Source organism: Mastomys coucha, unplaced genomic scaffold, assembly GCF_008632895.1.
Source record: "Mastomys coucha isolate ucsf_1 unplaced genomic scaffold, UCSF_Mcou_1 pScaffold20, whole genome shotgun sequence".
NCBI classification, from domain to species: Eukaryota; Metazoa; Chordata; class Mammalia; order Rodentia; family Muridae; genus Mastomys; species Mastomys coucha.
In genome coordinates, this window is record NW_022196903.1 from 48,743,759 (window position 1) to 48,765,030 (window position 21,272).

Sequence of the window (21,272 nt, forward strand, 5' to 3'; positions counted from 1 at the left end):
TAGTTTTAATTCATCTGCTTGGATACTGGGATCCTGACAAACAGGAAAAGACAGTGAAGAAGGCTAATAATGGCTGCCCTTCTGTAAGCCCCCTAGCTCTCCCATGGCAGCTTAGTGGCCTTAGTCCTTCCCTACTTTCATCAAGATTGACTCCCAGCACCAGAGCTGTTCCCCTGGCTTTATTATTCCCAAGGGCTTGGGAACATCCTAACTTTCAAGCTGTTTGTGGATGGATCAGAGTCTATGGCTAGCTAACTCTACGCTACCTTGCTGTCTTTTTTCCTGCTGTTCATGCTGGAATGACACATTATGGAAGAAATGCTACCAAAGTCTGCCAGCCTAGATGAAAGTCAGCAGCAGCTCTTCAGCCAGACTGGCTTTCTAGTTTGTCACAACTGGCAGAAGCTGTTAACTGTGGCCTTAAGCAAGCAGTTCCTGGTGGATATGCTAGGCATGAGATGAGATCCAGTGATAGGAAAGCTGATTCTAATGGATGAGACAATTTGAGCCTTGCCTTCTCTGATGGGTGTCAGTGATTAAATGCTAGCCAGACCTTCTGAGGTTAGACCCATTCAAATCTCCACTAGGGATGGCAACTCAAGGCCACAGGCAGTGAGCATCTGTGAGCTCCAGTGGATCAGTGCCATGGCCTTGGGAAGCTCTCCTAGGCCTGCTTCCTCCCTAAGTACCATTGCCCAGAGGCCAGGTGTATTGTGGGAGCCACAACAATGTCATGTAATTAAGATAAAATGTCTTGGCTACATTTCAGGCATATTCTTTTATGACCAGAACAAAAGGTCAGTTGGTGAAGTAATTTTTGGTGGGGAAAACTGGAGCACCTATAATTAAATGAACACTTAGGGTTTGTTTGCTTGTTTTTCAATCTCCCATTATACTTGCTGTGCAATCTCCAAAGCTCATGTTTCCTAATTTATCATCACTCACTCACGGCAGTCCTCTGGGATCCAGCGACTGAATTTCACTGTCATTATCACCATTCCACCAACAAGCACCTCTTCCTGAGTAGAATTGGTCAAAGGCCCATTGTGCTCAAAGGATTTGTGTCTAGGGTGGGGGGTTAGTCTTGAACCAGAAGGGCATCACACTCCTCTGACCTCTAAGACTGGCTGCCATGTGTCAGCTGGGTGCTCATGAGGCTGTGCAGTCAGACCATCACTGAACATCTCCCTCGGCTGGCAGAATCTGCAAATAGTTGGTGAAAATAAAAAGAGAATATTCCAAAAGGGGGCTTCCATCGACGACTACATTGTGAGTCACTGCCTAACAGACACACCTCGGGGGACAAGTCTACATACTTGGTAGAGGACGAGGACATTCTGTCACAAGATGCTAAAGTTCCATCTAGTAAATAAATAGATAAATAAAGACAGAAAAGTAGGCAGACACAGACAGAAAGGAAGGAAGGAAGGAAGGAAGGAAGGAAGGAAGGAAGGAAGGAAGGAAGGAAAGAAGGAAGATAGCCTACATTTTCCTCACACTCCAAATGGAAATGGAACTGAAAGTCAGAATTGTAAATGCATCTTCATGTGACAAGGGATGGGCAATGTCATCTAAACCTAGTCTCATTTAAAACTGGTCTCAAGTGAATTCTTTTTTTTTTTTTTAAGTGAATTCTTATCTCAACATGAACATTTTTTTTAAGTGCTCAAGTCTATGTTTCTCAAAGAATGACACCCAAATATGGACTGTGCAGGATTTAGTTACTGCTTGCCTCCTGGGAGCCCTTGGGAAGTCATTAAAACTTGAGCCTCGAGATTCTGCAAACCTTTGTCCAGGGTCTAGCCTGGAGAGTCTGCCTGATCCTCCCATTAGAGCCCCTCCACCACCAGGCCTCCCACATCCAGGCCAAGGCTCATGAGGCTTCAACCCTCGTCAAAGAATGGCAGGCAACTAAGGAGTTCTGGGAGTGGGAGAAACTGTCTTCTTCTGGGTAGGGCATGGCATTTGGTCAACCCTGAGAACATACGTACTACTAATGTTATCCAAATTGAGAAGGTTGTATTTGTGTATTTAAGAACACACACACACACACACACACACACACACACACACACACATACACACAGTTAATGAAAAAAAAAAAAAGGCCATGGTTTTGAGACTGTGATTGCTAATCTTGGTTGTCAACTTGACTCTAAGTGGATCAGCTAAAATCCAAGCCAGCTACTGGTCATACCTACAAAGGACTTTTCTTGAATGCATCATTTGAAGGAGGAAGATCTGCACTTAATGAGGGACACACCTTCTCCCAAGAGCCTATAAAAGCACACGGAAGGAGAGAGGTTTTGCTTCTTGCCTTCTTGCCCTCGCTCTCACTGGCAAGTCCATCTATCCTGCTGCTGAGGCAATCCTTCACTGGCATTAGAGCCTATTTCTTCAGGATTCCAGCATACACTGAAGACCAGTTGAAACATCCAGCCTCATACTGAACAACTACAGGACTCTCGGATTTTCTGTCAGGAGACAGCCATTGTTAAACTAGTTGGACCATTGCCTGTAAGAATCTGATTAAATAATATATACATATATATGTATATGTATATGTGAATATGAATGGATAGATATTCATTCAGCCTAGTTCTCTTCCTAGAGAATCCTGAATAATACAGAAAACAAGAACATGATACCTGGGAGAAGTTAGCAGGAAGAAAGGAAGGGGAAAAATTATGTGGTTATAGTATAATCTTAAAAACAAAAATAAGTAAATATATAAATATCCAAGATTCCATTACTTTACCTGAAAAATGGGTTCTCAGATTTTGTGTCTCTTACCCAAAATCCTGAGGACTAGAAGTGTTTAGGATTTCAATTTTTCTTCCAGATTTTGAAATATCTTTGAGTTAATAACATGATACACCAGAGATATATCATTAGCCTAAATATAAAAATCACTTACATTTCGCATACTCCTTATGCACAGAGCCTAGCTTTCATTGTCTCTGGACCATGAGGTCACATGAGGTTTCATAGAGAACTGAGATACACACACAAGACTCTGACAAGGGACGGGGCTTGGCTGAATTCCTCTCTGCCATGGCATCTGTTGAGGAAGGCTGACGTCAGCTGCTTTTCTCCATTGCTTCCCACTTTCTTTTTTGAGAGAGTCAATGAACTGGAAGCTTTTCATTTCAGCTAGGCTAGCTAAACAGCGAGCTCCCAGGATTTTCCTGTCTCTAACCCTTAATTCTGGGGTTGAAGACACATGTGACCACATCCAGCTTTTTTGTGGGTACTGGGAATTTGAATCGGGGTCCTCTTGCAGTAAATACTCTTTTTATTTTTTTTTTTATCTCACGAAATGACTGTTTCTTTTAATTAATTAATTTATTTATTTATTTATTTTGGTTTTTTCGAGATAGGGTTTCTCTGTATCAGCAAGGACTCTTACCCACTTACCCCATTCCCCGAAAAGGTATTTTTAAAGTACTGCAACATCAGTAATTAGTGAGAAGGGACTCTGGCAGGAGCTGGTCTTTCCCATTCCATCCTCACCATATTGGAGAATATGGAGAGAATCAGGCCTTTCAGAGGAGTACCCCATATTCCTGAAGGCATCAGGCCCAGGACTTGAGAAATGTTGTCTGAGAAATTGAAATCTGAATACCACTGGAGGCTAAATCCTCTTTGACCCTTACACCATATTTCATGTCAGACGCTGTCAGCATCTTCAAAGCAATGGCCGTTCTAATGAATGAGCTGGGATCCTCAAGCTTCCCCCTTACACTTCTCTTTGCCATGTCCAGATTCTTTGTCTGAAAACATTAGGCAGCCAGCCAGCCCCCCCACTGCTTTCCCTCCCTCACCTGCTGGTCAACAATCCAATCACCGAAGGATACAATAGTGGTTATGAGTTACATCGTTTCCCCTTCAAACCTGTATGTGAATTCTACTCCCTTCATACAGCATAGCCTTACGTGGAAGCAGGGTTACTGTTGATTGATACAATTAGTCAACATAGAGTCATATAGAGTAGGTGGGTCCCCCTAATCCATTGTTGTAGCCAGACAGAGACCTTTGAACACAGGAAGGTTCAGAGATTGAAACAGATTAAGAATCCAAAGACTGAGGTACACAAGACTGTGAGCAGGCCAGTGGAAACTAGATGAGAGGGTACCTTGAGATTCCAAGCTTCAGAGTGAACCCACGCTGTGATACATTTTGGGACCATCATCCTCCAGGCCATGGTACCCTTAACCTAGCATAGCCATGGACTAAGCATGATCTTCACATGGACTCCCAAGCAGCTGTGTTCTATTATCTCAGAGAATCTTGAAGCTGCGCTATAAACTCCAGGCCAGAAATCAGTGAGTGCTGTAGTAAGGTCAGGAAGGAAGCACACATCTCTCCAAGGTCACATCACTCACCTCGGCCTCCTCTAATCAGACTGCAATCACAGCTGGAGAGATGCTAGCTCAGACTGTCCATGGGCTGCAGCCTTGCTCTGCTCCCTTATAAGGAAAAACTATGCCCTTGAAAGTCCTGTGGATTGGAATAGCTTCTCTGAATCTGAGCTTTCTGATAAGGATGAGAGCCCAAAGCCATTTTCCCTCTTCAGTAAAAATACAACAAAGTCAAGAGGAAAGAATATCATAAGAAACCAGTCCTTCTCTCTCTCTCTCTCTCTCTCTCTCTCTCTCTCTCTCTCTCTCTCTCTCTCTCTCTCTCTCTCTTTGTCTCCTTCTCCCTCTCTCCCACTCTTTCTCTCTCTCCCCCTCCTCCTCTCCCTCCTTTCCCTCCTTCCTTGTCCCTCTCTCTCCATCCCTCCCTTTCTCTGTGTCTGTCTGTCTCTCTTCCTCCTTTCTTCCCTCTGCATTTTTCCATCCCTTTCTCTGCCCCGTCCCTCAGCAGAGGGGTCCACTGACACAGACAATTCTTCCCCACTGGGATGAGTTTCCTTTCCTTTCTTTGCTGTGCATTCACCAGAATGGAGATATTAGCTTCTGCCCCCTGGTGTGATGATGATACATAGGCCAAGGCCAGCGGTCCCATCAGCTACTGAGGTTGCTCTCTCTGGCAACCACAGATAACCACTTACCTGGTAGGGCTCCTTGCCTGTACTTCAATTCATGTCTACAGTGTCCCTTATCTCACAGAAACACCTGTCTTTCTGCAACAGAAAGAAATTCATAAATTATCAATAGTCCTTGAATGTTTTCTAATGTCTCTGTCATGATTTTATGAGAGAACTGAATTGAGAAAAGAATGTGGTGCTAAAGTCATCCATGTGTGTGTATAGTAATACCTTCTTCCATGTTCTAGGAAATAGAAATTCTGATTTCAGTAGATCAAAAGATTTTTAAATAAAAGCCTCATTACCAATAGGGCAAATGTTAGCATGTTTTAAAATGCACTAGCATTCATGGAGGCTCCAGTCTTCGAAGCACACTGGGTCATGAGAGAAAGCCACGAGGCAATCTTAGATTCTCTCCAACCTCCTGAAGTATACAAATACGACACAAACAGAATGTATCACCACTAAATATTCCACACATTTTCATTTTTGTAGTTGTTATTTTGGCAGCATCTGATGGAAGCATCTGATGGAAGGCCGGCTGGCCTTCCACTCTAGATCTATATCCAAGGATGACCTTAAATGTCTGATCCTCCGGCCTCCACCTCTCAAGTTCTGGGATTACAAGAGTAAAACAAGATGCCTGTGTTATGTAGTGGCGGGAATCAAACTAGTGCTCTGCAACTTCAAGGCAAGCATGCTTCCAACTAAGCTTCTCCCCCTACCCCAGATGCTCCTCTTTATGAGGACTATGTCTCCATATTACATATAGAAACTTTGGACTCATATTATACCTCCCCCAGTCAAATATACTTTCTCACAGCATCTGTCAGATTTCAACAGTGACTGGATAATTGTGTACTTGAATGAAACAGCAAATGACTTTTCCTGACACAAGAATACATCTAGCGCTCACAAAAGCACCTGGCATCTGAGTCTCACTGGAGAAAGATTGAGCAGATAGCCTTGAAGCTCTGGGTAATAAGTCAGGGAGGGGACAGAGAATTCTTGGCTAGCCTTGTGCTGTAGAGACAGGGGGAAAAAAAAGCAAAGCAGACATCTTATCCTTAGGGAGCTCAGACTGGAAAAAACTGACCTTGCACTGTACAATCATGACCCAGCCATGTCAAGACAGACTGAAACCTTGTGGCTTGGAGGCAGCTGCATGTCCACAGAAAACAAAAGACAGGAAGAATATTATAACCCTGAACATTGCCTTTACATATTCCATAAGTTGAGAAAACTAGTCGGAAAGACAAGGCCAACCATACAGAACTAAAGCATAACATTCACTGTGTTTTACTGAGGAAAAATTGAGGCACAAGGTAAATTTTAAGACACACTACTGAGTTCTTATCTGTCATGATGAACAAGACTGAAGTGTCAGGGTATCAGGACTGGCAGCAAAAACTACAGAGCTGAACAGACTGGCTTTGACTCATCTCCCCACCTCTCAAATGGAGACCATGGACCAGATCCATATCTGCTCTAAGACGAGGCTTTGTGGATAATGTGTGAAGTACTTCAGAGGGTGGGTCTTATGAAGACTGAGTGACTGGACACACTATATATGGTGTAATAATAAATGCACAAAATACCTGAGACCCCCAAACAATACATAAGCCAAAGGGTTCCTGAATGACTCCAAGGTAACATTCTCAAATACAGTTTCTGCCCAGTGCACCTGACCTCAGGTTCTGATACTTTGATACAGACAGCATTGCAATGGGTGATTTTATTTTTCTTGTATCTGTGAGCTGTTTTTCTTTGTCTAGAATTCTGAGGTGTAGTAACAGTTGGGGTGTATTAGGTTTTTATAACTCTTGCATTTGGGAATTATTCCACAAAACCAGACTCCTCCTGTGTATCATTCACCTTCCTCTTCTCCCATCAACATCAGTTTTCAGTTGCACGTTTGTTTAGGTTAACCACGTATGATAGGGAGCCCTGCCTGCTGTAAGACACAGTACATTTCATAGAAAATGCAATACTTGGGAAGACACCCAAGTGAGAGTTCAGGAGACCTCGATGAAAGGTGCTCCCAAGCTGACTCCAGAGCCTCCTGCCCTGGATTTAGAAAATGCACAGCTCTCTGTGTTCTCCAACTAGACCATTTCTATAGCATCTAAACAAACCTCAAGTACAGAGCTATTTGACAACAAAATTAGCCTCACATTAATTTATTTGAAAAAAGTAACATCATCAGGTTTTACGTACTATTACAAAATTTAAATCAAGACTGCATTCTTCATGCATACAAATTCTTCAAAACCACAATCTATCCAATCAACAACAAGCCTTCTTTATTACAAATGATATAAGATACTGAAAAATAAACCTCAAGTCTTGAGCAAATAAGCCTGCAAAACACAAGAGGTATTGGAAGCCTGCTCACAACAGCCAAACCCAAACCTGCTTAAGAAATTTCTTACTTGGTTCAATTGGCCTAAGATAAGAAATGACACATTCATCTCTAAGGATAAAACTATTTACATTTTCTGAACAAACGCCTAGTATTCAATTATTAATATAAGTTCCAGGACAAACTAGGAGGATAAGCAGATTACTATTTAGAGATAAATCAGTCTATAAAACTGGACCTCGGAGATAAACCATCACTGACGCTCTGAGATACTCCAACGTGACAGACATGAGATGACAGAATGCCTAATGAGGAACTGCAGCACACACCAACTGTCAGGGAATCTCAGGAGTTGTGTAGACACTTTTTTTAAATGACAGACGTTCAAGATGAAGGACTCCTTAAAGGAATTTTTAGCAGGTAGGGTTAAAATTGGCAATCACAAAAAGAGGTCAGCTGAAATACTTTTTTTTAAATATAAAAGAAAAAAGAAACCACAGGATACAAGACCTATGCAGTAGGATTACATTGTTGACATGTGTGTAATTAGATTTCCAGGCTAACAAAAAGAAAGAAGGTAGAACAAAGAAATGTGGAAAGATGCCTGTGAAATGCTAAGCATTTATTAAAATTATTGAAAGAGAATCATCCTTAAAACCAAAGATCCCAGAGAGACCTAAGCTGTTATGCTTACAGAAATCTCTCTCTGTGTCTCTCTATCTCTCCCCCTCCCTCTCTCCCTCTCTCCCTCTCTCCCTCCCTTTCTTCCTTCCTTCCTTCTTCCTTCCTTCCTTCGTTCCTTTCTCTTTTTCTTTATTCCTTTTTGGGTTTTGGTGCTGGTGGTGGTAGTGGTTGTGTAGAGAAAGAGTTGAGGCTGGCCCACTCACTAGGTAGATCAGACTGCCTTTGAAGTTTTGGTGATCCTCCTGCCTCAGCCTTCTCAGTACTAGGATTACAGAACTGCACATAAGTGCTAGGATTCAATGGCTTCTTTGACTATATGAGAGAGGTTAAGGGGTTTCTTTTAAAGTGGTAGATGGTAGCTATTTTATGCTTCCCAGTCATATCTTCTCTGTCTGAGTCACTCTACTTTGCTATTTCAGCATGAGAGCAGCCATAGACCAAACATAAACAAATGCAGACGCCTGTGAGCCAAGACAAGCTTTTATAAGAGCCCTGCATAGTGCTACACAGTGATAGTCCAGGCTCTGTGGAGGCTGGACAAGAGCTTGAAGCTAGCCTGTTCTACAGATAAAGGTTGTCTCAAGACAATGAAATAATGTGGTTTTGTGTATACAGACACAATTATCTACAGAGCCAATTGCTACTTTAAAATAAAATTATCTTGGAAAAAAATTTTATACTATAAATGAAAGAGGGATCATCAAAGCTCCTTGTGGTTAAGTATAAGACACATGTTGTAAACTCTAGGGCAGAAAGCTCCAAGAACTGGGTCTAGGATATGTACTTGTTCAAAGTGTAGAGTTTAAATGGAGCCACCTTATAATGAGGTAGACAATGCCCCAACTAAACATTGTACATCACCAAGTAAAACTTCCAAAAATTGGGTAACACCTTATTGAGTCCTTGGCCAAAGAGATTCTGTAGACTCTCCTCCCAACATCATAGCTGATAGCCAAAGCTGTCAATTACTCTCCATAACCTGATGCTGGACCATAGCCTAAGGCCTTATCACTGGAAACAACTTACTTATGTCATTGAACATAGAGAAATTGAGCTGGTGCTCCTAGAAGCTTTACCATTACTGACTAGTATTGATGATGATAAAAGGTATTTTGCAGTCTACTAAAGGAAAATCATCAGTATCTCCCAATTGCAAATCCTTCTACCTACAACAGTGACTTGCCTGAGAGATATACCAATATAACAGTGGCCAAATGTTCCATTGAATTTAAGGTCCATTCTGAGATATGGAAACCATATCTAAACTGTTAAAGCAGTTTCTTCTTCTTCTGAAAGAGCCTAACAATAAATGACTCCAAATGACATATTGCCGTAACTATAGAGTAGAACATCACTCAGCTCTTATCAGAGAAACTCCTTGCAATCAATGGTAACCAATGCAGAGACCCACAAGTGGACAATGTACCCAGAGAGAGACTTTGGAGCATCTTAAATAAGATGCCTTTATCACACTCCTCCCCTCAAGGCTCAGGGATATATCTATGCAGAACAGGAGGCAGAAAGAGGTGATAGATGACTCCAGGAGGATAGCAAGATCCAAACACAACAGGATTAATGCACTTACGAGCTCATGGAGATGTGATACATACACAGACATACACAGGTTCAGAGCAGACAGAATTCTAGGATAGAGAAGAGATGTGGACATAAAGTCCCATCCACATCCAGGGAGCTATTTGCAATTGATATTTACAAAGAAATAGAAAGTTAGTTTTCTTCAGTGAAGTATCAGTAGTATAGCAATCATACTCCCAGGCAGATCCTATGCCCAGGAGGAGCTGACCAACGCAAAATGAACTCTGTGTGTGTGTGTGTAAATGTGTATATGTGAGTATATGTATATGAGTATATAACTATGTGTATATATGTAAGTGTGTGTATATGTATGTGTGAGTATGTGTGTATACCTTATTGCATGTATAAATGAGTATATATGTATGTATGTTGTATAGTGTGTATATGTGAGTATGTGTATATGTGTGTCTAAGTGTGGGTGTACATGAATGTGAGTGTTTGAGTGTGTATATGTGTGTATGAGTGTGTGTGTCCGTATGTATGAATATGTGTATATGTTAAGTATGAGTGTGTGTATGTGATTGTGTGTGTTCAGTAGTAATTCAGAAGCAGAAAAAGATGTGACAAAATAAGACCAAGAAGGCTGAGAGGAAGAAAATAGCCTTCCAGAAGCAAATAGGTTACTTAGAGCATGACTCCATTAAATTAAGAACACAGTGAGCAAATGCACAAAAGTCCACAGCTTCTTCAGCAGCAGAAGCCAGAGTGGACAGCCCCATGGGGCTCTTCCTGAGAAGCGAGGGATTAGCATGTGGGCAGAGATGAGAAAGGACACACATGTCCCTCAAGGGAGAGAAAGAATCTTCCCCTGTGTCACACCAGTGCAGCGCTATGGAGAGAGCAGCCAGGGAAGAGACACCTTCCTTTCTCAGCACACACACAGCCACAATACACAGCCAAGCACAGACAGCTCACACATACACACACAAAAGCCTGGGATAGACAAAGCAACAGTATGTTGACTGAATGAGGTGTAGCTGCTAATTTAAAACACAAAAGAGAGCCTGTGAGAGGCACCCATGTGGCAGAAGGGTAGAACCCATTCTTACAAGGTATCCTTTGACAGGCACACATTTCCTGGCAATCGTGTCTAAACTTGGACTAGAAAGCAATGCATCTAACAGCAGCTGGGGCTGAGAACTGGGCTTAGGGATAGAAACTGGGGAGTATTTTCAATGGAGACTTTTCAGGTTGAAAACAAACATTAAAAATTTGTTAACTTATTGAGAGATGCCAATGTCAGCGTTTGCTGTTATTAGGACAGAATCTCTCAAAGTAAAAAAAAAAAAAAAAAAAAAATCTTTAGAGGATTCCACAGTTGGAAAAGGAGGAAACAGAGGACGGTGGCCTACAGTAAAAAATATTTTCTGCTCCAGTGTACATGTGCTTACATGTGACATCAGCTACAGAGTGAGTATTACTTTGCCCAAAACTATAATTTGGAAAGGAAAATGCCTGCTCCATAGCCACGTGTATTAGTACACAACAGCACTCCCCTGTCTCAGTACAGACTGTGGCACAAAGCGAGCATATGAAAGCTCAGCAGTCTGAAAAAAATCCTGCCTGATGACAGTCAATTCACAAAACCACAGTACAGTGTTAACAACACATCATACTACCTGTGGCTGTCATTCTCTCAGATGCTCAGGCGTTCTGTCTCAAGGTAAATCAACGAGTGGATGGCTTTTCTAATTAGTCTCTCACAATTACTTAAATAACTAATCCACCAGTGCTTACATGGAATGCCCACATAGCATGGAATGCCCACATAGCTCCTTTTCCTTATGCAACATGAAATGAGTATTATTTGCCCCACCATTTAAGAAGGATGCAATAGCCTAAAATCCCTCAGAAGAAAAGCATGCATGCATGAAAACACACATGTTGCGCTTGGCCCAGGGAGAAGCTCTAACCAGGTGTGGTCTTGGCAGAGTAGGTGTGTCACTGTGGACATGGGCTTTAATACCCTCATCTCTAGTTGCCTGGAAGTAAGTTTTCTCCTAGCAGCCTTCAAATGAAGATGTAGAATTCTCAGCTCTGCGTGTATCATGCCTGCCTAGACACTACTATGCTCCCACCTCGCTGATAATGGACTGAACCTCTGAACCTGTAAGCTGGCTCCAACTAAATGTTGTCCTTATAAGAGTTGCCTTGGTCATGATGTCTGTTCACAGCCGTAATACCCTAAGACAACACATCTAAGCAAACTGAGAGGAAAAGGATCAGGGTGGGCTGTGGTGGAGGGGACAGCAAAGGGAGCCACTGTAGAATCAAGCTGTCTCTGTTCACTAAGTTTAATCTAAGTGATGCCAGGAACTTCATAAGCACAAAAGATTTCTTGATTGTTAAACTCACTTTTTTTTTTTTTTAAATTATGAGAAAGTACTTCAATCACTTTCACTCTACACCAAATTGTGGAAGAGTCTCAAGTGACTGGAACAAGGGGGCCAGCACAGGGATTGTTATAATCCCATTATCTGATTTCCTGATTGAGATTCAGCAGAAATGCCTAGGCCCTGAACTTCTAGAAAGCACAACACAACTTGCAGTTTCATGCAGGAGAATAAAGCTACTAATGATGTATTTAGTAACTACTGAACTCATGTTAGTATCGCTGCTGCTGCTGACTGTAGCTGGGTATCACAGAGCCATTGTGGAGTCAGCTCTCAGGATGCTCATCTCAACTGGTGCAGAAGTGGAAGAACAAAGATGGAAGAACAAAGAGAATATAAAACAAAGTAAAGTGGTGAACTTCCAATGTCCATGAGACTTCTTCACTTGTTTTTGTTATGGACTCTCAGGTTGGTGAAGGTCTTGATCCTGGGTCATGGTCTGGAGTTTTAAATAAGACTTTGCAAACCAAATGCTTCATTGTTATCTAAAAACTCTTAAAAGAGGAGAGAGCTGGAAGATGGCTCAGCAGTTGAAAGCACTGACTGCTCTCCCGAAGGTCCTGAGGTCAATTCCCAGCAACCACATGGTGGCTCACAACCATCTGTAATGGATCTGATGCCCTCTTCTAGTGTATGTCTGGAGATAGCAACAGTGTACCCATATACATATACATATGTATATATGAATATATATGTATATATGAATATATATATACATATATAGAGAGAGAACAGAGACAGACACACACACACATAGAGTAAGAGTGTGTGTGTGTGTGTGTGTGTGTGTGTGTGTGTGTGTGTGAGAGAGAGAGAGAGAGAGAGAGAGAGAGAGAGAGAGAAGCAGGAGTGATTAACTACCAATAACTTAGCCACTGTCCTTTTAAATGCCTCTTTAACATAGTAGTCACCCTGTGGTGCTGGCCTTTGGTGAAAATCAGGCGTGTGGCCAATGAGCAAGGTTGCCTTGACCACACCCTACCATCCTGCTTGTCACCTGACAGTACTGGGACATCCTCTGCCTAGCAGAAGCAGTTACATATTGTGTGAGGTTCATACTACAGACCAGACCTAACTGTGGCTTTGGAACTGAATTCTGCAACTTATATAAAGCTTACTCATATTCTTCAGGAATTATATCACTTTACAAGTTCTGTAAATGGGAGTGGGGAGGGCCTGAAATCTGTGTTCATGAAACCCAGAGGGCATAACTGTTAGGGAACACCTGCTGAGCTGAGGCCATGCCCCTTTGCTGTCAGTGGGAGCATTTCAATCTGGGCTGCCCATTGCCTTTTAGAGTGGAGTTCATTGTCTCCTTACATATAAACTCACACTCTCCATGTCCAAGTCCACACTCTCCATGAAAAGGAGAATATCAAGAACCCCACACACATCACGCTTGTGTTTCATGTACATAGTGAACACCGCTGTTGAAAGGTGCATCCCATCATTTTAAGCATGCATTTGGAAGCTCCAACAAGACATCTCTATTAGTATGTGGGTTTATTGACATAATTGAATGTAACAATGTATAACATTTATCCATTTCTCACTGAAAGACTTCTCAGTGAGACTGTTTTTAAGTCCAGGCATTAAACATTTTTGGTGAGAGTCTACAGTTGGGAAAGGCAGATGGTAAACAGAATCAGTGGTCTTCTCCAGACTTTCAACCGTTCTCAGTTTTACACCGTGTAAATGAAACAGCTAAGTGATGCAACTGTGCTGTGCATGAAAAATTGCAAGTTCTACAGGAGGTGCCAGATAGCTTTCAGGTTGAGAATAAGAGCGAAGAGCCCCAGCTCCCACGTACCATACACTGTGGATCTAAAACAAGGCCTGGCAGCAAACACCGAATGACAGTCTATTTCCTGTGGTTTATTAAGTTTCGTCCCTGCAGATAAGACTGCCAGAAAAGCAGCTGTGGCTTAAGTGGTCTGGACATTTTACTCATCTTGGACATAAACAAAGACCGGCTCATTTAGACCCCCAGGTCCTTAGCTGCTGGGACAAGGCAGGCATGGCTCATGTAGGCCAAACATAAAGAGTGATGGTGTTGAAGGGCCCTGGACTGTGATGGATTCCCTGAGTCATTGGGACCCTCAGGGGCCTGAGGCCTGAAACAGAAGAGTCACTGTTAGCCATAGCACCTTGAACTGGCTGACCTGTGTGGTACCCCACTGCCAATAAATCCATAACCATGGTGACTGTACCACAGTGTACATCCTCTTTGTGAGTGTACGTGGACCACACATTAATTATTAATGTGAACCCAGCCACTATGTTTAATCCTAAACATGGACTTCATAAATATCAGGGAAGAACAGTATCCTAAACAGCTAGAAAACACAACTAAACAAATACAGAAGGCTGATCCTAAATTAAAAATAAAACATAAAAAGAAAAGAAACACTGCATCTACTACTAAAGGATATGATTTAATAACAGTAAAACACTGGCTACTGGAAGAATTAATTTGTAAAACATATAATTATTTCACAGTGACAGTTGAGTGCTCATGATCTTCTGGGTTTAGTAGAAATATATTCGCTACTGTGGTTTTGTTTTTTTGTTTTTTTCACATTTGTTCCCTACAATTTCTTCTCCTGTTCTGTTTTTTATAAAGAACAACAGTGATGTGGTCAGAGATTACACAACTAACAATGACCCATCATTGCTTTGTTTTGTTGGGACGAACTCAGAGCCTCACAAGCAAGCTCCACCACTGAGCTTTTCACCCACCCCCCAAGCCTGACAATTACCTTATGCAACTAAGAAATGGGTGCTGTCAAGAAGGGGGTGGGGGGCCACTGCTGAACTGTCGTGAGATGTAGGTCACATTCACACCCGTCTAGGCATGCTATCAGAAATGTGGTGAGTGAACTGGAAGGCTGCAGTGCCCTAGGGAGTCACCGGTTACACACACATACATATCACATTCCTTTTCCTTTTTTAAAAAATCAAATATGGCATTCAATTTTTTTCATGTATAGTTTAAAAAAAAAAACCTAAAATTAAAACCACAGGCGCAAGCCTGGTGGAGAAGTATTAAATGCTGCCTTCTCCTGAGGATAATATCAGTTACACAAAGGTCAGCAAAAGGTCATCTCCCGAACTAGATAAACAATGGGGGGGGGCGGGCAGACCAATCAAAAGAGTCTTTGAGTTTATGGGTCAGCTTGTTAAATTCTCTTCTTATTGTTGACACAGGTAGCTTTTCCTTAAGGCTTCCTAGGTGCTTCCTAGGTGCTCTACCAGCCGACAGAAAAGGGTCCCCGGGTGAGAGTGGTACCTGTTTACCCTGCCCGTCTTGGTAGAGCCCACCAAATCAGTGGGGTCAGTTCCTGATGGGGATCACTGTAACGGTGGTAAGTCCCCTTTTTCTTAACTAGAAACAGAACTCAGTTTGCCATAGAGCAAAGGCGTGTGTATACTCCAGAGTCTTCTGGTCACGCTGGGAGCATAAAGCACCCTTTCTAGATTAAGGTCAGCCGGCTGCTGTGCTGAAAGGTCACAGGAGCCATGCGCTAAGTGTGTCAAGACTTCCCACTTCTACGCCAGTATTCATTTGTCCCCACTCTTGGGTTAGACCACCAAGAACCATCCATTTGCTTTGTGATTACTGGGACGGGGGACATAACAGATGGCATCTAGATTCACTTTCACATCTAGATTTCACTTGGCTTCACCAAACGCACAAAAAGGAGAAAGAACGGGTCTAATAAAACTAGTTCTTCCTCTAAGAAGGCATGGGGACCACGGGGAGTGGCTCCTTAAGGCCCGTGAGATCCCGAGGCACTGCCTAGTCAGCAAATCTTTGCAAGAGGTGGTCCTCTCGCCTCAAGCTGCCACCGGTCCCACCGCCGGAGCTGTCCATGAAGCGGTCGCAGGGGAACTCAATGAGGTCCGCCTCGCTGAGCGCGCACACGGTGGTGCGGGGACGGTGCGACTGGAAGCCTGAGAAGTCCGCGGACACACCAGTGCCCATGGAGCGCAGTGGCCGTCGGGTGGAGTACATGTGGCGAACGTGGACCGGGGCCCCTCCCTTCCTCCTGGCACGAAGCTTCCTCCGCAGCCATCGCGATCCCCAGGCCGCCAGAGCCAGGAGCACCAGCAGCGCGTTGACAGCAAGCAAGACCAAGGTCAGGAGCTGGTAGTCGACGCTGCCTCGACCTCCTGCCTCTGGCAGGGTTACCAGCCCTGCGCAGTGGTCTCGGGGGGCCACGGGGCAAACGCGACCCCCGAGCACGCCCTCCACGCACACTAGGTAGGGGGTGTCTCCGTGCAGCTCGTGCAGCGTGGCCGAGTCGCTGCGCTCTGGCAGGTAGACGAAGCGCTGGAACTTGGGCTGCTGGCCAAAGCGGTCGAAGAGCAGGCGGAAGCGTGCGCCGCCCTGCGGCCTGGGGCTGCGGTGCTCGCGAACCGCCCAGCGCACCGAGGCGCTGTTGGCGCTCACTGCCTCTACCGTCAGGTTGCACAGAATGAATTTATTGAAGTCACAGGGGTCAGACACCAGAGGTGGCAAGCCGACCTCACCCTCGGACTGGGCTGCGCGCTGCTCTTGCTGCTCTGACGCCAGGCGCTGCTTTGCTGCGCGCTGCCAGCTGTCTCTGGCAGATGGTGTCCCAGAGGCGGGCTCAGACGTCGGGGTGGGCTCCGTCTCGGGGAGATTGGCTCCGGTGGGACGTCCTCGCCCCGGCTTCTCGTGCAGGTCCAAGGACTGTGGGGCAGAGCCCGGAGCAGCAGCGGCAGAGGGGCCCTGATGCTGCAGGCCTGGTCCCCGCCGGCTCAACCTTAATGCGCTGCGGTTGCCCACCAGCTCCTTGGCAGCCCCACCCCAGGCCACTCCTGGTAGAAGCCTTCCCCGTTGCTGGGGTTGCGGCTGTGGTTGCGGCTGCGGGTGCAGTGGTAGCTCCTGCGAGAGACCTGCAGGGGGCGTCATCCCCTCCCCTGAAGCTGTGGGTAGCGGCCACTGCATACTGCCTGCTGTAGGGGAAGGTGAGGGATCCCCGCAAGACCCATTCTGCAGCAGTTGGTCATCCAGGTAATCCAGGTACTTGCCCCGCAGGGCCGGGGGGTGGCGACACTGCACGAAGACGGTAAGGAGGCGACCCTGAGAATGCCAGTTGCCCATCCAGCGTTTCAGACCCCGCAAGCGGCAGTCACAGGTCCAACCGTTGCCGTCCAGATCTAGCCGGTAGAGAGCCGGACTGGCGGCGAAGATGTCTCCAGAAAGGGCGCTGAGCGCGTTGTCGCGCAGGCTGAGCTCACGTAGCCGGCCCTGGTGGCCAAAGGTGGCGGGGTGCAGAGCAGAAAGCTCATTGCCACTCAGATCTAGTGCCTCCAAGCTGTGCAGAGGCTCCAGCAGTGTCAGGGGGAGGCGGTTCAGCCGGTTGCCTTCCAGGCGCAGCTCGCGCAGGGCCTCCAGCCCCCAAAAGGCCTCTGGGGCGAGATGCGTGAGCTGGTTGTCGCTGAGGGAGAGCAGGCCTAGGCGTGGCAGGTGCTGGAAGACGCGGGGGCCGAGGTGCTGCAGGCTGTTGGCAGAGAGGATGAGAGTAGAGAGGGAGCGCAGAGGGACAAAGGTGGCCGCGTGGCGCAGAGAAGGCTGGAGCTCGTTGGCAGAGAGATTGAGGAATCGAAGCTTACCCAGCTGGGCGAAGGCGTTCTTGCCCAAAAAGCGGATCCGGTTAGATTCCAGATGCAGGTAGAGCAGGTTGCCCAGGGGAGCGAAGACCGCGTCCGGCAGCGCTCCCAGCACGTTCCCATCCAGCCGTAGCTTGACCAGACTCTCCAGGCCCTCGAAGGAGCCGCGACTCAGGCGTCCAATCTCGTTGCCGTTGGCGTAAAGGATGCGCAACTTGCGCAGCGGAGCCAACGTGCCAGGAACGAGCGCCTGCAAGAGGTTGTTCCCCAGGTACAGCTCCTCTAGTCGCGAGAGCTTCTCGAAGGTCTTGGGGTGGAGAGAACGGATCTGGTTGTATTGCAGATCCAGCCGTCTGAGCTGCCCCAGGCGGTGGAAGTCGAAGGCGGTGATGTTGGTGATAAAGTTGCCGCCTAGGCTGTAGGTGAGCACGTCCTGGGGACTAGGCAGCGAGCTGGTCTTGGGTACCGCGCGAAGCCCCCTGTTGGTGCACAGGAGATGCTGGGGGTGCTGGCAGTCGCAGCGCTCGGGGCACACGGACTCGGCCCGCGGCGGGAACGCCAGGCACCCGCACACCACGAGCCAGAAGCGCACGGCGCCCACACCCTCCATCGCCGCCCGCCCAGCGCGCTGCGGCCGGATCGTCTTCTGGGCCGGCCGGCTCTGTGTCTCCTCTGCATTCCCCTCGGCCGGGCCTGAGTCGCTAAAAAAGGCCTCTTTCGGACTTCGCTGATGCTCGGTCCAGCCCTTCCTCTCCCCTTTGTCCGGGTGGCTTGCCCCGAATCTCTGCAGACCGAGTTCGCGGAGCCAAATCAGAAGGCGCTGGGCGCTCGGCGAGTCTCGGGTGCTACTTGTTGCATTTCTGCAGAAAACTGTTTCTTCGGGTGAGCGTCGGGGGCGGGAGGAACGAGCAAGAGTTGGTGCTTTTTGTTTGCTCTGAAGTCCGGAGAGCTGGATTCCCTGGCGCGGATTCTCCCCGCCAAACGGATTCCCCCACTGCAGGCGGGATCCCTTCCAAGAGCTGCTGGGGTGCGGCTTGGCTGCGGAGCACCGGCCTCTAGGCCCACGTCTCCAGCGTCTGCCCGCTCGCGATCCGGGGGGACTCGGAGCGCAGCCGGAGTGGGCAATCTGGGGGCCGCGCAAGCAGCGTCCGGAAGGGACCCATGTTGGCGTGGAGCGAGCAAACCCGGCGGAAATTCGTTCTTCCCACACTCTGCCCCCCGGGAGATGCAGGCGGAGAAAGAGGAGACGGCGGAGGCAGGACAGACCCCGGCTGGGGGAGGAGGAAACACTAAGTGGCTCCGCGTCTGGTCAGCCCCAGCCCGGACGCCAAGTGAGAAAAGTAGGGATTAAAAACAGCTGTACGGGTCGGCGCGCAGGCTGGGGGCGGGGGTGGATTACCGGGCGAGCAAACGGGGATTGCAGACAGAGACCTTTTTATTTTAGGCCAGTTCGCCGGCGGCTTCGGAGTAAGAGGCAACGCGCCTACATTTTACCTACTCTTCTCTTCCCGGTGCCACCCTGCGAGACGTTGAGACAGCACGGAGTCCCCTGGCATTCTGCTCCAAGTTTGGGGGAACACAAGATTGCCTGGCAAGGCCATCAGTGGACTGTTGACAGAAGACCAGCTCAGTCCTTGCGAAGTGTTTGGGTTTCTGGTGTCCTTTTGCTAATGTCAAAGGAGAGGCACCACCCCTTTTAGGTTCCGAAACTGAATATTAGCCCGGATCTCGCTCTGGGAAAAACTGTGAAGAAAGCTCAGAAGTGGAACTGTTGTGACTGCGTCACGGCCAGATTTGGCGATTCAGCTAGATTAATTCTCTCATGCAGTGTTAAAGCTCTTCGTAGGCTCGGAACCCATGCCTGTACAGTAAGCTGCACAGAGCCTTTGGGGATTGCTTCCTGAAGGGCCCTCCTACCTTGTGCCAGAGCTTACAGCAATCTTGAACATTTTCAGGCTCCAATGTGCTCAGGCTTGGATTCGTTGGGGAGCGGGATGTGTGTGTGTGTGTCAGATATTAACGTTTATTATCAATCCACAATAGTGCACCATTTTATCCGGGTTTCCCTTACAAGAATGAAAACAAGCAAGAGATGGCTGTTGCTTATTATTTGTTCATGCAAAGCAACATTTTGAAAGTAGCCCTTCAGGATTTACTCTGTGCTAGCAGTGTGGAAAATTAGAACACATATCCTGGCTTCAGGAGGCTGAGTGTCCATAGTGGGAAGGGAGGAGCACTGACAGATCACAGCAAGAAACAGAGAAATCTGCAAAGATTCAAATAGTTTAGTAATTCCATTATGCCATTGTCTCATTGAGCCGTTTACCAAGGGGAGTGATGGAGCCATGTGCCGAACCTGGCGGGGTGATAAATGAGACTTCATGGGTAAAGGAGCGACTCCAATTTTGTGAGAGATGGGTCTTGGACTAAACAGGTAAGTCAACAGTGAAGTGCACCCAGTTCACTGTGATTTGCTTTGAGCTTCAAATAAAAGGCAACCATGGAGACACAAGTGTTTGTTTTACTAAAATGAAACAAGGAGTTTATTTTTCAGCTATTGTGACAACCCCAAACTACTGACTCCTAGGAGTGTAGCTGCAGGAAGGAGGAGGACCTGTTCTTGTATGGTGTTATATACCTTGCCAGCTCTGCTGATTTTGGCCAGAGACACTGTCCTTGCTGGGAGCAAGGATCATATGGAGTTTACGGAGGAAACAATCCCCAAGTGCTGCTGACTTTAAGGTTGAACTGTCCCCAGAGATGCCTGGGAAGGACCTGCCTTCCAAGTGCCCACCTCCTATGGCAGATAAATAGAGATGCCTGATATGGAATAGGGAATAGAAGAAAGCAAATCTCAATGATTACCTTGAGCCCATATCACCTCTGGACTGTCTGCAGACATTCTCAGAGCTGGGATAAGCAAAGGGAAGGGTACCTCTATGTGGTTCTGCAGTGTGGCTGTGTCACGTAACCTCCCTTACAGATACAGACACCTCTAAGTAATACTGACAGAGTTGTCCAATATCTAAAGATAATGCATGTACACACACACACACACACACACTGCCCAGTGTCAAGTATTTCCACCGGGAGCCTGGATTGCCAATGAAAAAGCACCATCCATAGCTTTGTGCCAAAGACAATTGCTCTTCCATTACATTCTATTTTCTTGAAACAACCCATTTACTACTGGTAGTTAACAAAATGGGTATAATGGGACATATTTCAAGTTAGTAGGCACAGTTTCTGATTGTAGGTGTTGCTGGCACCCTCAACCCAGCATCAGCAAGGAAGAATATTTTGAAATTTACAGATAAAGAGGTAGCACACAGCACACAGATTCCTTCTCAAAAAACAACTGTACCTTCTTGAAAAGTGTGTGGCTTGAGGTCAGCTTTACAAGTGAGTGGCATTTAAATAATCCAGAGTAAATTGATAAGATATTTCTATAATATGATATGCCCATGTGTTTGGTTTATTTTCTGATAACATTTCTTATTCAGGAATTATACTAATATTTTACTTGAATTTCAGTCTTAATCGCCATGACCACCACCCTCACTTC

General features: G+C 46.1%; 2 protein-coding genes across 2 annotated transcripts in view; both read right to left on the reverse strand.

The window, feature by feature from the left end:
• Window positions 1–21,272, reverse strand: part of Cpvl (carboxypeptidase vitellogenic like) — a 254,363-nt gene that overhangs the window by 57,940 nt on the left and 175,151 nt on the right. The gene's annotated exons all lie outside the window — the stretch shown is intronic.
• Tril (TLR4 interactor with leucine rich repeats) lies at window positions 13,554–19,034 on the reverse strand. Its single transcript, XM_031381945.1, has one exon. The coding sequence runs from the start codon at window positions 18,315–18,317 to the stop codon at window positions 15,867–15,869; it is 2,451 nt and encodes an 816-aa protein (XP_031237805.1). The 5' UTR covers window positions 18,318–19,034; the 3' UTR covers window positions 13,554–15,866.

Excerpts from the sequence above, each read along its gene's own strand:
- Tril (XM_031381945.1), bottom strand. The coding sequence starts at position 18,317 with ATGGAGGGTGTGGGCGCCGTGCGCTTCTGGCTCGTGGTGTGCGGGTGC.